A 15,669-nucleotide genomic window follows, 5' to 3' on the forward strand; every position below is an offset into this window, starting at 1 on the left:
CCTTTGCTGGTTGGATCTTCTTACTGAAAGCTTCCGGCTACTGATGTCACTGCTATGGGACTGGTCCCCATGGGGTGATCTGAGCAGCGTCCCTTCACCTTGTTCCTACTACCCACCTCTGTCCTGGAGAATGAGTTTCCGCAAGGGGGCAAATCTCTGTATTGCTGCTGTGGCACAGAAGGAAGCCAAAAGGATGGGAAGAGGCAGAGATGCTCAGCTGGGCTGAGGGCTTAGGTCCTGGAAGAGGGACAGGGAGGAGATCTTATCCTGCTCTGACCAAAACTGTTCCACTTCAATGCTATCATGTCTTATTTAGGGACTCTTCTCTGAACACCTTTCATCCTTTACAAAATTGTGGTTTGAAAGTCTAAATGCAGAGCTTCACTGCCTTCTTGGGCCTTTCAAGTGCCTCAGTTTCCCCCTAAGCTCCAGTTCATTTGCCACAGACCTCTGCCAGCCCTGTTCCCCAGCCTATGTGCCAAGGGGCTGAGGCCACACCTCAAGTCTAGCCCTGAACCCCAAGTCAGGGTTGGTCAGAGACCCAACCATCTCTTGGGTCCACGTTCCCACCACACTGAGATGGGGTTTGCTGGGTGAACGCCTCTGAGGAGCGAGGCTTCAATGTTCATCAGGAGGAGATGGGGCTCTTTGGGAGGGAGGAGCCTCAAAGGGAAAGCAGTACACATACCCATGGAGAATAGGTGATGCTTTGAGCAATTTGGGTCCCTGAAATACCTTCATCACCATTAGTCCTGATCACAACCACTGGAGAAGAACTGTGGTATCTACATGTGGTCGGGTTATTGGCCACTCTGCTGTGAAAGTGGGTTAAGCCTCTGTTTCCAAATCAGAGAGGGTTTAGATACCCCAGACCAGTTCATCAGGAGCTTCTCTGGAGGCAAGACCAGTCCTTAGTGATGCTCCTTGGAAGCTGATAGTGTCAAGTGATTAATTTTATCCATCTAGGCAGGCTCTGCCTGCTCTGAGGGAGAAATGTCAACAGGGAAGATTGCTTTGGGATGCTAGTCCTGAAAACATTGAGAGGCTGAGGACCTTGGAGTTAATGAGATTTATCAGAATTTGCATATTAATAACTGTTCCTACTGCCTTGCCATTAGAGTTAACAAGGTGTAATATTAACAATTAATAGTTAATAAAATAGCCACTTTAGTGGTCCTTCGTACATGAAGATGGAAGAATACATCTGGGCACTGCCTTCATGAAACGGTGGGATGACTTTGTTCATTTCTTGCCTGCTGCAGATGGAGGGGGGGAAATTTGGGCTATTTTGCATCTTCAACTTCTTGTATTTATTTTTCAAGGACAATTTTATTTGGGGTTCATCTGTCTCACTCCAGCAACATCTCTGCTCCTCCAAATCTGTTCTCTCTTCTCAGTCAAAGAGAGAAAGCTATGGTTAGCAGCTAAGCTAAGGCATACTGGCCATTTCCTCCCCTAATTGCCATTAAATGTAATTAATGCTTCTCAGTGTGCCCCAGGAGCAAGTGTCTTAACAAGGTCGCCATGGCCGGCAGCTGGAAAAATGCTGCACTGAGATTTTCAGGGAGAAGAAGAATTGTTATAATTTTTAACCCTTCCTTCATGCAAAAATTGGCATTTTCCTTTCTGTCCTCCCTAAAATCAGCTCGTGCAGCAAACGTACCCTCCAGCTGCTCAGTGCGTGTCCATGAGCTGGCCGGTGCCTCACTGCCCTTGGTTTTCCAGGGATTTTGCTGCTCCTCAAATTATCAGAACAGCTCATTCCTCCGGAAAGATGGGAAAAAAACCTCCTCTGGAGTCTCCAGACGTGCAGTGGTTTTGGAAGGGAGAAGATATAGGTTGTATCCTATAGAAATGGAGCTGGGATGGGAGAGAGGGAGGTTAATCCTGTTTCTTGAAGCTATTGCAGGATTTTGAGGCTGTGCCATAAGTAGTGTAAGGGGTTGGCCAGAGCAAAGGGCCCATGAAGTTCCTCACCTTTCTGAGCACCTTTGCTCCTTCCTTCCTCCACCAGGACATGAACTTGACCCCTGTGCATAAGCTGGCTGCTTACCAGTGGCGCACAGAGAGGAAAAAATATCCCTCCCTGTCCCTCCTTGCTCATGCACAGGAGTTGCTCACTGTGTTACTCTCCCAAAGGTTCTCTCCAGGGAAGCTGGAAAAGCCCCTCCCGACCATGTCCCACCCTGTATCCTTCCTGCCACATCCCGGTCGCAGAGGTGGAAAGAGCAGGGCAGGAGTTTGCAGCTCATGAGCAGATGCTTTTCCTGAAATTCTCTGAGCATCTGATGACAGAGTGCCTTGGAGTGGAACAGCTGGTCCTTAGGGGATGGTTTTCTCTTTGGATAAATCTGTCTGGGTTTTGAGACAGCGGAATCCTTTTGGTCCTGCAGCAGGGAGTTCTGCAGATCCCCCTTTCTCCTTGGATGTACAGGGTGTGTTTTGCTGCCAAATATTGGTGAGTTCAGCCCAGCTGCTGAAGCAGCCCCCTCTCCCCAGGTCACACAGGGGCCAGGCTTTGCAGGTTGATGTTGGTGTATTGGTCCCGTCCCATCTTGGCACATCAGTGTTCCGGAGGGACTGCAAAAACCCGCCCGGAACGCGGAAAGCAAAAAAGCCCGAGCTTCAGCACACCCCGGCCTGACAAGGAAGCTATTTTATCCAGCCTCCCACGCACGCTGTGATGCTTGAGCAGCAAAAGAGTTCTTGTGTTGAGTACAGCCTTAACTACCCTGGTTTAGCTCGCCAGAGCTTTCCTTGCAGATGTGCTTTTCGTGGAACATCTGCCCCAAAAACCTCTTGGGGTTAGTGCTGCCTTTGACCTGAGATAACACAGTTTTCTCCATCTCAGCGATTTGAAGGTGGTTTTTTTCATAATCAGCCCTCCATGCTGTCCCTGGTAGGACTGGAGGGTGCCAGCGTGTTTGCACAGCCCCGGGCTGGGTGAAGGACCTGGTGGCATCAGGGATGGAGGTGCCCGTCTCACTCCCAAATTGCTTAACATGGGGCAGGGCAGTGGGAAACACTTTCTGAACATGCAAACAGCTCCAAAGCTGCCTGCCTGCATCTCTCCTGGCTGAACACCCAGCACCCTGAGGGGTGCAGGATGAAGCAAGAGGAGATGCCCCACGCTGTCCCCCGGCCCTGGGAAGCAGCAGACGGGGCTGAGCTCCCAGGAGAATGTCTTTTAGGACCAACTAATGCAGGAGATACTCTGCTCCACTTCTTTTGTCCTGGGAGGAGCGAAGAGCAACTGTCTGATGCCCTGGGTTGAAGTGCTGGGGTAATCCCAGCATTGAAGCTCCCGTGAAATGTTTGGCAGAGAGGGAGATGGATGCGGACCTCTGAGTGGTCTTGTCTGGTTTGTTTATTCTCTCTGTTTCCATTTTACTAGGAGAAGAGAAAGGCTCATCTTCAGGGATCTGCATCTCCCTGGCTATTTGCTGCTCTGGGACCTCCTACAAGCAGGGAGTGGGGGGTGGAAAAATGGATGGAGGAGGGAAAGAAACCCTCTCCTGTAAAATAACATTTTTTAAAAAAATTAATAACAGGGAAGGGTGCTGTGGAAATAGCCTTTCTCCATCCCCCTGGTCTGTACCCTGCCCGTAGGGTTCCCGGCTGCTCCTCGTGCTCCTGCCTCGCTGCGCGTCCAAAGGCATCTTCGCAACTTCCAGCCTTTCCCTTGAGGTCCTTCCCCACCACCACCTTCCCCCTCCTCCATCTCTGCAGGGTTGGAGCGGCTGTAGGACTCCGCCTGGACCCACCCCCTCCTTTGCTCCTCCCCGGGGCTCCGAAGGAGCCGGGGACCAGCTGGGTCCCTGCCCGGGGAGAGGCGAGGGGAGGGCGGTAGGAGGGACCGGCGAGACGGGGAGGGGAGAAGGAGGAGGATGCTCCGGGGATGGCTCTTTGCTTTTTCGCCTGCCCGGAGCTCACAGGGGCTCGTTTGGAGGATGTCTCACCCCCTCGGCACAGGTAACTCCGGGACCTCCATAATTTTAACCCCGGGGGGGGGGGGGAGGGGTGCTGCAAAGGGGAGGAAGGGGTTACAATCCTGCTTTGATTTAAACAAAACTCCTTTCGAAGGGAAAAGGGGCTTTGAAACAAAAAAGAGGAGGCTGCAGGCTGTGCATGATGCTTGGAGCCCTGCTCAGGGCTGAGCCCTGCCCTAAAGTTTCCTTCTCGATGGCTGAGAAATACTTCCAAGGGCGAATAATCGTGGGGTGGGAGCTGCTCTCCGAGTGCCTGTGTCGGGTGTGTGGTGGTGATGGACACAGCTCCGGACCCGGGTTGGGATGCCCTGACAATCACCTGCCTGTGCATGGTACCCCGGGGTGCCGGGCCGGCTCTTCCCGCTCCCATCCCTGCACCATGCTCCTGGGGGACGTACAGGTGTGTGTTGTCGTGTGCGTGGATTTCCAGTCACGGCTTTGAAGTTTACGTGGAGATCCGGCTGGTGATGGGTGCACGCACGTTTTGTGGCCGCGACTTGCATTATCACATGCTCTTCCATATCCAAATGTGGGAATGTGCATGTGGTTGCATGGGATTTGAACGTATGGATGGGCAAGAGCAGCGGCACAGCTCAGCAGTAACCCGTTAAAACACGGGCAGTTGTGCTCGGCTGCCGTTATCCGTCCCTCAGGAAAGGCACGCAGACCATCAGGCAGCCGTTGCAGGAGAACTGGGCAGCTTGTGCTCCTTTAAAAGTGGAAACGAGCTTTCTCCAAGCATCCTCCAGCAAACTGCGTGTCTTTCGGCAGACTTGGGCTTCTCGCTGAGCACGTGCGACCCAGCCGCAGCTTTGGGAGGCAAGAGCTGGGGTGGGGGGTATTTTCTTTTCTTAGCCTGTTTGTGATAAAACGTTCTGGTTTGTCACTGGAGGTGCAATCACTGGGAGAAAACTCGTGCCATTGCCCGCCGCGGTGAGCTCGGAGCATGTTGCTAAGGGCCAGCCCCAGCCGCTTTCTGGAGCACCATCTTCTCTTTGTGGAGAACGCGGAGCCGCAGCACCCAGCTTGGAAATCACTCCCAAATGCATTCATGACTGAGGAACCCTCCATCCCAGCCGAGCCAGACCTCCTGTCCTCCAACCTCACCAATGTGACGGACTGCGGCGAGGAGATCCTGCTCTATGGGGACACCGAGAAGATTGTCATCGGAGCGATGCTCTCCATCATCATCCTCACGACCATTGCCGGTAATGGTTTGGTCATCATCTCCGTGTGCATCGTCAAGAAGCTCCGGCAACCCTCCAACTACCTGGTGGTGTCCCTCGCAGCCGCTGACCTGTCGGTGGCCTTCGCTGTCATGCCCTTTGTGACCATCACAGACCTGGTCGGGGGAGAGTGGCTCTTTGGGAAGGTTTTTTGCAACGTGTTTATCGCCATGGATGTTATGTGTTGCACCGCCTCCATCATGACCCTGTGCATCATCAGCGTGGACAGGTAAGGGATGACAAGGCACCTGCCATGTATTCAGGTGGGCTCCAATACAAGGGTGTTTCTGGAGGCTGAGGGCTACTAGAATCATGTTCCTCATTGGATAAATGCTTCTGCGTGTGTTTTCCAGATGCATAGGGTAGCTGAGGGATTTCTGTATGAATTAGCTGCCTCTGTTTCTTTGGAAGAGCTGGATTTAAGGTGCTTTCTCAAATAACTTCTCTAAGTTAGTTGCTTAGTCCTCCCCTCTAGGCAGCTGCTTCACATCATTCCTTCTTGGCTTGAGGAACAGAGCCGAGAGGATAGACCCATGACCTGACCTTCTCCATGGAAGGAGGCTGGACCATAAAATTATTCAACAAATCAAAAAAAAAACCCCAAATGCACTTTGAAAATCCAGGTTACAAAGCTTGTGGAGCCTTTTCCTACAGGATGCTCTGCTGCTGCCTGGACCCGTGCCTTGGCAAAGGATGTCGGCAACTCCCCCCACCCCATCCCAAGTCCCCAGAACCCCTGGTTTAGCCCAGTGCATGCATTTATGAGGATTTGCTGGCTTAAACTCCCGCACCTGGGGATGGGAGGGAAAGGCTAAGCCCGTCTGGCAAACTGGCAGGACTCGGGCAAGTCAGCACCCCCATGGGTCTAATTATAGCAGCCTGCGTCATTAGGGACCTTGCGCTGCCGAGCCGATGGGCCGGATCCAGGTCTGACGTGCGTGCTGGCTGTCTTGGGCGGGTTGGTTCGGGGTTCCGCCGGCACCGCTGAGCCGGGCTGGTTTGGGATAAGCAGCTCAGGGAAGGGAGACAGCGGATGAGATGCGTCCCTGCAGCTACACGACCTCCCTGGTCACCCTCCCCAGGTGTGAAACCAGGTGGCAAAACAGAAAGGGGAGAGCAAATCCTGCTGCTGCGGATCGACGTTGCCCTCCGTCGAGCTCCTGCTCCGCAGCCCTCGCTCCCTGCCAGCCACGGCTCCCCCACGGGCTGCCCTTTGCTCCGCGGCCCCGACCAGCTCCGCGCTGACAGTCAGAAAGCACAATCGCTCCCAGGGCACAGGACGAGGTCCAGCTCTGCTGCTGAACTCGCTTCGTTTTAATAAAAAAGCCTGTTCTTAAAAAAAGCAGGTGTATTCAGAGCTGACAGGAGACTGTCTCTGTTAGAGGGAGGAGAATAAATGCAGTGGAGAAATATATCAGCGCTTCCTCTGGGTGGGTAAGGAGCCTCACATAGGCTTTGCTTTAAAAAATCTCCTTTCCTTTTTCCCCTTCCCTTCCTTTTTTCCCCTTTTCCCTTCCCTTTTCCCCTTTTCCCTTCCCCTTTCCCTTCTCTTTTCCCTTCCCTTCGGTTTTTCCTTCCCTTTTCCCTTCTCTTCCCTTTCCCTTCTCTTTTCCCTTCCGTTTTCCCTTCCCTTTTCCCTTCTCTTCCCTTTCCCCTTTTCTCTTCCCTTTTCCCTTCCCTTCCTTTTTCCCTTCCCTTTTCCCTTCTCTTCCCTTTCCCCTTTTCCCTCCCTTTTCCCTTCCCTTCCCTCTCCCCTTCTCTTCCCTCCCCCCTTCCCTTTCATTTTCCCTTCCCTTCCCCCTTTATCCCCTTCTTCTAGCCATCCCATCCCTTGGGGAAACACTCTTCCAAACACACACACAAATAGGACAGACCTTTCATAAAAATAATTCCAATTTGTTCCACTTGTTCATCACATTTCTCCCCACCAGTGTCACCGCTCCCGTGAGCAGACCATAATCCGCGGACAGCTCACCGGCAGGTGCCCAGTGTTGACGTTGGTCCATCTTTCTCCACTGGAATGGGGAGCAGGAGGTTTCTGGGGAGCTGTGGACACCAGCATGGAGCTGGGGGTCCTTATGTGCTCAGGTCAAATCCTGGGCGGTGCTGAGTGCCCCAGGGAAGGCAGCGGGAGGAAATTACTCAGTGTAGGATGGTCAGGAGTTGTATCTGCGTGATCAAACCCCCCGCTTACACGGGAGCAGCCCTAAGGCTGGTCGGAGTTGCACCCACCGGTCATACGGCTAAGGACGATGCTGGAGGCACTGATGGGGGCACCTCAACCTCTCTGGGGGAGCATCTCTGCCCAGTTCGCCCAGAGGAGGTTGGTGGAGCTCTGAGCAGCCCAGGAGCAGGGCAGCTTTGGGCCCTTGCCACAAAACTCATGCTGCCAGCGTTGAGCTGCAGAGAGGGAAAACTGTCCCAGACCCTGTCTCGGGTAGCTCTCAAGCACCTCCTCACCTCTGCTGCAACATCTCCAAGTGCCGGCCATGCAAACCCCACCGTCCTTTTTGGATGTCGGAGAAAAGAAGGGAGCTGCAGCAATGGAAGTGACGGAGGGAGCAAGTTGCTTCAGACCTCTCAGCAGGGTGATGGCGGAAAAACCTGTGATAGAAGAGGCTACCACTGAACCCAAGTCTTCTGGCATGGGCTCATTCCTTGGGTGTGTTTGCACAGAGACCGTGCTGTGCAGGAGCTTGGCTGGGCTGAGGCATCACTGTTTGCTCCCAGACCTTCATCTTCCCCCTTCAAATGCCTGATGGGGAAGTTGAGTAGTGAGAGGGCAATTGCTTGAGATGCATTTCTAGGCTGAAAAAGAGAAAAGATTGTATTTTGAGTGGAAGGAGGACTCGCAGGGCAGAGGGGAAGGGGTGGACAGTCCTCCTGGCTGTGCCTACCGTGGCTTGGGGTGGGATGAAGGGCAGCCTGTCAGTACAGGGGGGTTGGTGGGCTCCATCAGGGCTTCAGGAGGGAAGGAGAATAACTGGGATGTCCTCTGATGCACAAAGGAGGGGTAGGTGACAGGAACACCATCCTGCTGCTTTGTGCCCCAAGTGTCCCCAGGAACAGGCTGTGAGTTGTGTGAATTATCCCAGAGCAGTATCTTGAGCATCCTGTAAGTCATCATCGCTCCACATCAACCCACCACCCTCGCTGCTCCCACAAGGCGGCTGATGGAGGTGGATTGAGGGTCAGCATGGATCCAGGACCACGCCTGGATCCATACCTCTCCTCAGCCTTGGGATGGGTGGGATTTTAGATATAGCTTCTGATGGAAACATCTCTAAGCATGGTTTTCAGCTTCTGTGTTGATCCATAGCTGAGTTTGCAGAAAGACTGAAACACCTACTCCAAAAGAGATGAAATGGTTGATCAGCTCAAGTGAGACACCAACTGAAATTTCCACCTGTGACAGGGCAAGCTGTTCCTCCTGCCCTGCAAGAAAGAAGAGTAGCAGCACTGGTGCTTCTCAGAAATACACATCCCTCCTCTAGTTCCGTCCTGAACGCCAACTGGATCAGCACGGGTAGGCAGCAGCCTGCTGCTGCCAAAGAGGAGGTTGTGTTTTTATTGGTGACTGAAGTGTCCTCATACTTTGGTTCGCTTAGGTATAAAAGACACTTGGTTTGCCCAAAATGATGAGTACTATTAAAATGTAGGCTGTTGTTATTGATTACGAATGCGGGGCACTTTTTAAAAGCCTCTTGATTGAAGCTAGTAGAACTAATCTTGTCTGAAGGGGGGGTTTGATTGATTTTCTTTTAAATCAAAAAAGAAAAAAGCTGGAAAGATTCATCTTTCTCTTACATTTGTCTTATATAAAAGCCTGCCAATGTTATAGATTCTTTATTGCCACAAACCAAAAACAAAAGAACAACAAAAAAAACACTTTTGGCTACTCAGCTTTTGATGAATCTCTCCATAAAAATGCCAAGCAGCTGGCAAAAGAAGCTCCCCAAACCCCACATATCGCTTCACCTTTTTCTAGTGAAAGAAATAGTCTCCATCCCTTTCCCAGGCAGCTCCTCTGGGACTCTCCCTGAAAGAAAAAAAAGGCATTTTTTACCTAAAATCAGATTATGTGCTTCAAATTGGCAGGATCCTCAGTAAAAAGGATCTCTCCCAAAAGAGTCGATGGGATGAAACTCACACAGTGTTTTACTGGATTGCCTTCACCATGTCCTTCATCCAAACATGTCCCAGACCAGATAGGTCCCTGCACTGTATCTCCAGCAAGCTGGGATGCATCCCTGGGATGGTCCCACCAGCACTGGCTTAGGGCACGGGCAGATGAAGCCACAGGTAGCTGCAGCCTCCAGCTGCCCTTCGCATCCTCCACCTGGAGTTTTCCGCTCCTTCAGCAAGATGGGACAGGCACAGCTTCAGCCTGGAAGCCAGGTACAGAGCTTAGATTTGTCCCAGAGAAGGCCTGGGGTCGTGGTAAAGGAGTGGAATCCAGGAAACCCCAATTCTGGGCTCATTTGGGCTCAGCCAGCCTGTGTGAGCAAAGGTTTGTCCTTCCCCAGTTTGCCAGCTGCAGAATGGAGATAGGGCCACCTTGGAGAGGTTTTGTTTTTCTTTGTTATTTAATCTATTATTATTTATTATAAATTTAATTTATTATTTAATCCCTGACATAAGGATTCAACAATTACTGCTGAGCATAGAATAAATGAACTGAATCAGCTAATCGGTTGAGGCGGAGGCCAACCTGGGGCAGGTCTCCTACCCCGTGGCCAGGTCTCCAGGCATCCACGGGAGCAAGGAGGAGGAAGGAGTTTATTGCACAAGGAAGGAGTGACTGCACAACCAGCTCTGCATGGGAGGTGTCCTGCAAAGCCACACAAACCGCCGGGAAATTGCTGCTCCGGGAACTGCCTTTTGTTACCTGGCTATCACTAAACTCGATTAACGACAACACACACACACAAAAAAAAAAGAATCAAAGCAAGAGAATTTGATTTGAATTTCATCACGTCTGTGCCATCTCGCTTCCCGCACTGCTGTAAGCGCTGCCCTATTTTGAGGTTTTCCCGCTCTCATCAAAATGGTAAGCAAAGACCTCAAAACGGCCCCGTTTCCTCCAGCAGTGACGGCACGAGGCACCCGAAGATGAAATGTGTCAGCTTTGCCCGCTTTTTAAATCTTGTCACTGTGCATTTTGCTCAGCTAGTGTGTAAATTCCTTGAAGTTTCAGCAAATCCCTAGTGGATCGGCTTCTAAAGAAAACCCAGTAATAGCATAATAAAGGATATCACACAACACAGCATCTATTAGTTTGCAAAGTTCTTGGCTTGGATATGCAGAGGAGTGATTGTGGGTTCTGAATTTGGAGCTGCAACAGCAGGACGTGATTTTTTTTCCCAGCCTAGACATCAAGTCTGCTCTCCCTCCATAGCCTGTTCCTACAACACAAGGGATATTTAGCAGCATCATAGAATGGTTTGGATTGGAAGATCATCCAGTTCCAACCCCCCTGCCATGGCCAGGGACACCTTCCACTACACCAGGTTGCTCAAAGCCTCATCCAACCTGGCCTTGAACACTTCCAGGGATGGGGCAGCCACAACTTCTCTGGGCAATCTGTTCCAGTGCCTCACCACCCTCAGAGTGAAGAATTTCTTCCTTAGATCTAACCGAAATCTCCTCTTTCAGTTTAAAGCCATTGCCCTGTGTCCTATCACTACACGCCCTTGTCAAAAACCCCTCTCCAGCTTTCTTGTAGCCCCTTTAGGTACTGGAAGGCTGCTAGAAGATCTCCCCAGAGCCTTCTCTTCTCCAGGTTGAACAGCCTCAACTCTCTCAGCCGATCTCCATAGCAGAGGTGCTCCAGCCCTCTGCTCCCACGTGTATCTCCGAGGCCTGAGCTCCCAGCCAGGCTCATCACTTCTTGCTGTGCTCAGCCCAGGTAGGAAGGAGGAGATGGTATGTTTTGGAAGAATAGCACCAAAACCAGCCCTGTTGTCCATTTCCATCTTACCAGATCTTTTCCTTCATAGACAGGGCTCCATGGGGTGGTGGGGTTAAAAGCTCTTTTCTGTTTCTAGAGGCTGCGTTGCCTTTGCACCCATGAATGTCGTCCTTCAGCCTGCACCACTGCTGGGTGTTCAAGGAGCACAGGCGGTGGTGGAGCATTTTGCTTGGGTTTTGTGAGTAAAGCCAGCTGAAGAAAATACAGAGGAAAAAAAGGAAAAGAATAACTCAGTCAATGAATTCAAATTCATTTTATCAGGGAGTCAGGGGAGAATATTTTGGGCTTTGAATTTATTTAGCAGCGGGGAGAGGAGGAGAAATTGGATTTTTCAAATTTTATTGCCATCTATCTTCCAGTCTTGGGGGAGGATCTGGAAAAGGGAAATAATCAGGGAAGAAAAATCTTCTAACACCTACAATGAGACTGACTGTTGGGAAAAAAAAATAAGAATACAACAGAGGTAAAATTCTCTGTAGAAATCTTTCTTTTGGCAGAAAAGCTCGTTCTTCCTTTGAACAGCTTTCAGCAAAAAATATCCGTACAGCTGCTTTTCTCACTGCCCTTCTGGACCAACGTATTTTATCCAAGACAATTAAGAGGTGATGCGATCCTGACTAAAAATGCCAGCAAAGTCCTGAGAGCAGGCAGGTTTGAATCAGAAAGGCTGTAACATTACAGAAATCCATACGACAGCTGGAGGCTTTTGCTGGACTGATTGAGACCAAATAGGAGGCGGAAGTTTTCCAATGGGAACATTGACTGACAGTGGCCAACCCCCTACTGATTTATTGGTTTACAATAGCTATTTACCAACTAACAGTTGACGTATCGTAGTCACACAAACTCTATCTATCAAGGCTGGAGATTGTTCAAAATTACACACCATAGTCTAACCAGGAGCTAATGGGTGATGAAGTCTCCAGCTCCTTTCAGTCAAGCTAATAAGGTAACTCCTAACTCCAGGCATCTTGAATCTCTGGATCACCATATGCTTTTCGGATGTCCTACTTGGAGTTTCTCTCATTCTACTCCCCAGGGAGGGATGGACACAATTATTTCAGGAGCTATGGGCTGTGAAAGGGAAAAGATTGCTCCAGCTGTTTGTGTCTCTCCTGTCTTGGTTTCCTGAGGTCATCTCCAGTAGATGTTGCAGGGACCTGTAGGTTTGTCGTCATATTGCAGACTGGATGGAGAGGGGAGCAATGGGGTGCGCTGCTGACAGTGGTGTCTCCTGTGGGTGCCACTGCTGCAAGATGCAAACAAGCATTCCTTCGGCTGAAGGAAGGTGTGAGTCAGCAGCTGTCAGCCTTGTGCCGCAGTCCATCACCCAATCGCTAGCTTTGCTTTCTGCACCCATCCAGACACATCCTTAAATCTTCCCAAAGACAAGGTTGCACCTTGCTCGCACACTGCCTCAGGGACATCTCAGCCACAGGTTGTATTTCTTCCCCGAGTTCCTAAGTTGCCTGGACAAATAAGAGAAGGGTGTTGTCCTTCCCATTTGCCATCAAACACTGCTATGCGTCTACTCGTTTCATCTGGAATCACCCATCCCACTCCTGGGTGTTTCCCCGGGAGGGCAACAGTCTGGAGTGAGTTACATGCCGTGGCTGAAAGCTGTTTCATGTTCTCTATACAAACTAGTTCTGGTGGAAAACTGAGCTTTTTTTAAGCATTCTTATTCCCCAGGAGATCACGTGGAGCTTGGACTGCACTCAGCAGTTAAATGACATCTCATGTCATGCATAGGGTGGTTGCAGGAAAGTAGTGGGGAACAGTCGAAACAGAGTGTTTAGGCAACAGAGCTAAAGGGGTGCAAAATGGGTTCCAGAGAAGATGCTGCAGCTCTATGTCTGCAGGAACATTTTCATTTGGGGAATTCATTTCTTGTCCCCATCCGGGGCCAAAATTCTCCTGTGACAGAGCGTTAACAGCTGATTGGGAATGAAAACCGCCCAATGGCATTCATATCTCGCAACTCTCCCAACCCTTTGCAACTCTTCTCTTTTCCAGGTATCTGGGGATCACTCGGCCGCTGACGTACCCCGTGAGACAAAACGGGAAGCTGATGGCCAAGATGGTCTTCATCGTTTGGCTCCTGTCTGCCTCCATCACCCTTCCTCCTCTTTTTGGCTGGGCCAAGAATGTCACTGTGGAAAGAGTTTGTCTCATCAGCCAGGACTTTGGGTACACAGTCTACTCCACAGGGGTGGCTTTCTACATCCCCATGGCGGTCATGCTCGTCATGTACAGCCGGATCTACAAAGCTGCCAAGGTCAGCGCCGAGAAGCACCGCTTCATGAACTTCCCCAAGCACTATGAAGAGGAGGGTGTCTACTGCCTGGAGGCCTCCAACCGGAGCCACCACAGCTCCAAACGTACCAAAGCAGTTGAGGAGTGCGCAACGCTCTCCAAACTGCTCCGGCAAGACCGAAAGAATATTTCCATCTTCAAACGGGAGCAGAAAGCAGCCAGGACCCTCGGCATTATTGTTGGGGCGTTCACGTTTTGCTGGCTTCCGTTCTTCTTGATGTCAACGGCTCGGCCTTTCATCTGCGGCATCCGCTGCAGCTGCATGCCCCTGCGGCTGGAGAGGACTCTGCTCTGGCTGGGATACACCAACTCCCTCATCAACCCCTTGATTTATGCTTTCTTTAACAGAGACTTGAGGACTACTTTCTGGAACCTCCTGAGGTGCAAGTACAGGAACATCAACAGGAGGCTTTCTGCCGCCAGCATGCACGAGGCCCTGAAAGCCACAGAAAGGCACGAGTGCATCCTGTAGAGCCACGTCATAGAATGGTCTGGGTTGGAAGGGACCTCAAAGATCATGTAGTTCCAACCCCCTGCCATGGGCAGGGACACCTTCCACTGCACCAGGTTGCCCAAAGCCCCATCCATCCTGGCCTCGAACACTTCCAGGGATGGGGCATCTACAACTTCTCTGGGCAACATCCTCTCGCTCAGTGCCTGACCAACGAACTCCTGCCTCTCCATTTCAGGTTCCTTGCTTCTCTTGCCTCTCGGGGCTGGTAGAAGCCCGGCGTGCCATAGCCGCTGAGAGTGACACCCCTTCCCCTTGCCCTCAGCGGGAACAAGTGGACAGCTCTTCCTTCTCACCATGTCCCAAGTGGGGACTGAGAAGCCACGAGCGAGACCAGTGGGGTTCAAGTTCTACCGCCAACTGTGGGCAAGTCACACCACCTTTCTGTGCCTCGGTTTTCCCATCTGTTTAAAAAAAAAGAAGGAAAAGCAACTCTCTCAACCAAACCAAAAAAACCCCAACCCTAAAAATTTGATAAGACTGTGGCTTTCCACCTTTGAAAAGGGCTCTAAGGTCTGTGAAGGGCACACAATATACTTCGTAAAGATGATGTTGGCTGCACTTCTCTATCGACTAGGACAGCGGCTATAGGGTTCGTTGTAGATCTGAGCACTCATGTCATCACAGCTTAGAAAAACTCTTTCCGCTGATGTAATTGCATTTTACACACCGAGCTCATGTCCAGGTTTGCACGTCGGAGCGGTAATACCAATGACCCCATTTCCCCTCACACTGTAGCACTTGAAAGAGGTGCGCTCACAGAACGGAACACAGATGGACATGAAGTTTCCTTTATGGTTGGATATGAAAGTCCAACAGCCTCCTCATCAGGGCAATGACCAGTGAGCAAAGACAGTTATGGTTATTGGGTTGTATTGTAATTAATTTTCAGACGAGTGATGTGTGTTCATAATTTGTGGCTAATTGACTCCATAAAAGCACGCTTTGGTTGACAACAGAAGAAAGTATATAATTTCTCTGACAGCTTTACAGTGCTTCAGTATGATGTTCAGCAAGCTTGAAAAAATACACTAAATGATGTATCCTTTTTTTTAAAAAAAAAAAAAAAACAAACAAACAAAAAAACCCAAAACAACCCAGAAAAAGAGTCTGGTTTCCTTATTTTGGTATAGATTCTTCGGTCGCTTTGACTTTAAAGTGTCTCTTTACTTTTATGTGATGGTAAGACTTTTTTTCCTGTGGTCCTCTTTGCTCTTGACCAACCTTCCTTTGCAGCCGCACAAACTCTTTTCCATTCATAGATGTTATCTGCTCCATGGGGTCAGTTTGAGCATCTCCTATCTGGGCTCTCTTGTCAAAGCCAGACCAGACCATTTAGAGGCTTGGGAAAGGGATTAGTAGCCCTCCCTCCACTACACGTTTTCTTTATCAAGCAAGGGTGCATGAGTGATGGTAGTGTCATCTCTTGCAATGTCATACAGTACGATGACTCCACAAGTTGGCTGTTGGATGGCTTGGCTGACTGCTGGCATGGTTTGGCTTAGTAAACAAGATTTCTCCTGTGAAGTCTTTTGTGCTCCCACTTCCCCTCTTTTTAATAGATATTTTCCCCCTATTTCTTTTTATACCCACTTTCGCTGTAGATGCTCAACAAGGTCTCCAGTTTAGACTGGCGATTCACAGCAGGGAAACTGG

General features: G+C 50.4%; 1 protein-coding gene across 1 annotated transcript; it reads left to right on the forward strand.

Moving 5' to 3' along the window:
* Window positions 1-4,935: 4,935 nt before the first annotated feature.
* Window positions 4,936-13,974, forward strand: LOC104383911 (5-hydroxytryptamine receptor 7). The gene is made up of 2 exons (XM_009992198.2): window positions 4,936-5,444; window positions 13,203-13,974. Exons 1-2 carry the CDS (start codon window positions 4,936-4,938, stop codon window positions 13,972-13,974), a joined length of 1,281 nt encoding a protein of 426 aa, XP_009990500.1.
* The last annotated feature ends 1,695 nt before the right edge of the window (window positions 13,975-15,669 follow it).

The sequence above is a fragment of the Tauraco erythrolophus genome, chromosome 5 (genome assembly GCF_009769465.1).
Source record: "Tauraco erythrolophus isolate bTauEry1 chromosome 5, bTauEry1.pri, whole genome shotgun sequence".
In the NCBI taxonomy this organism is placed as follows: Eukaryota; Metazoa; Chordata; class Aves; order Musophagiformes; family Musophagidae; genus Tauraco; species Tauraco erythrolophus.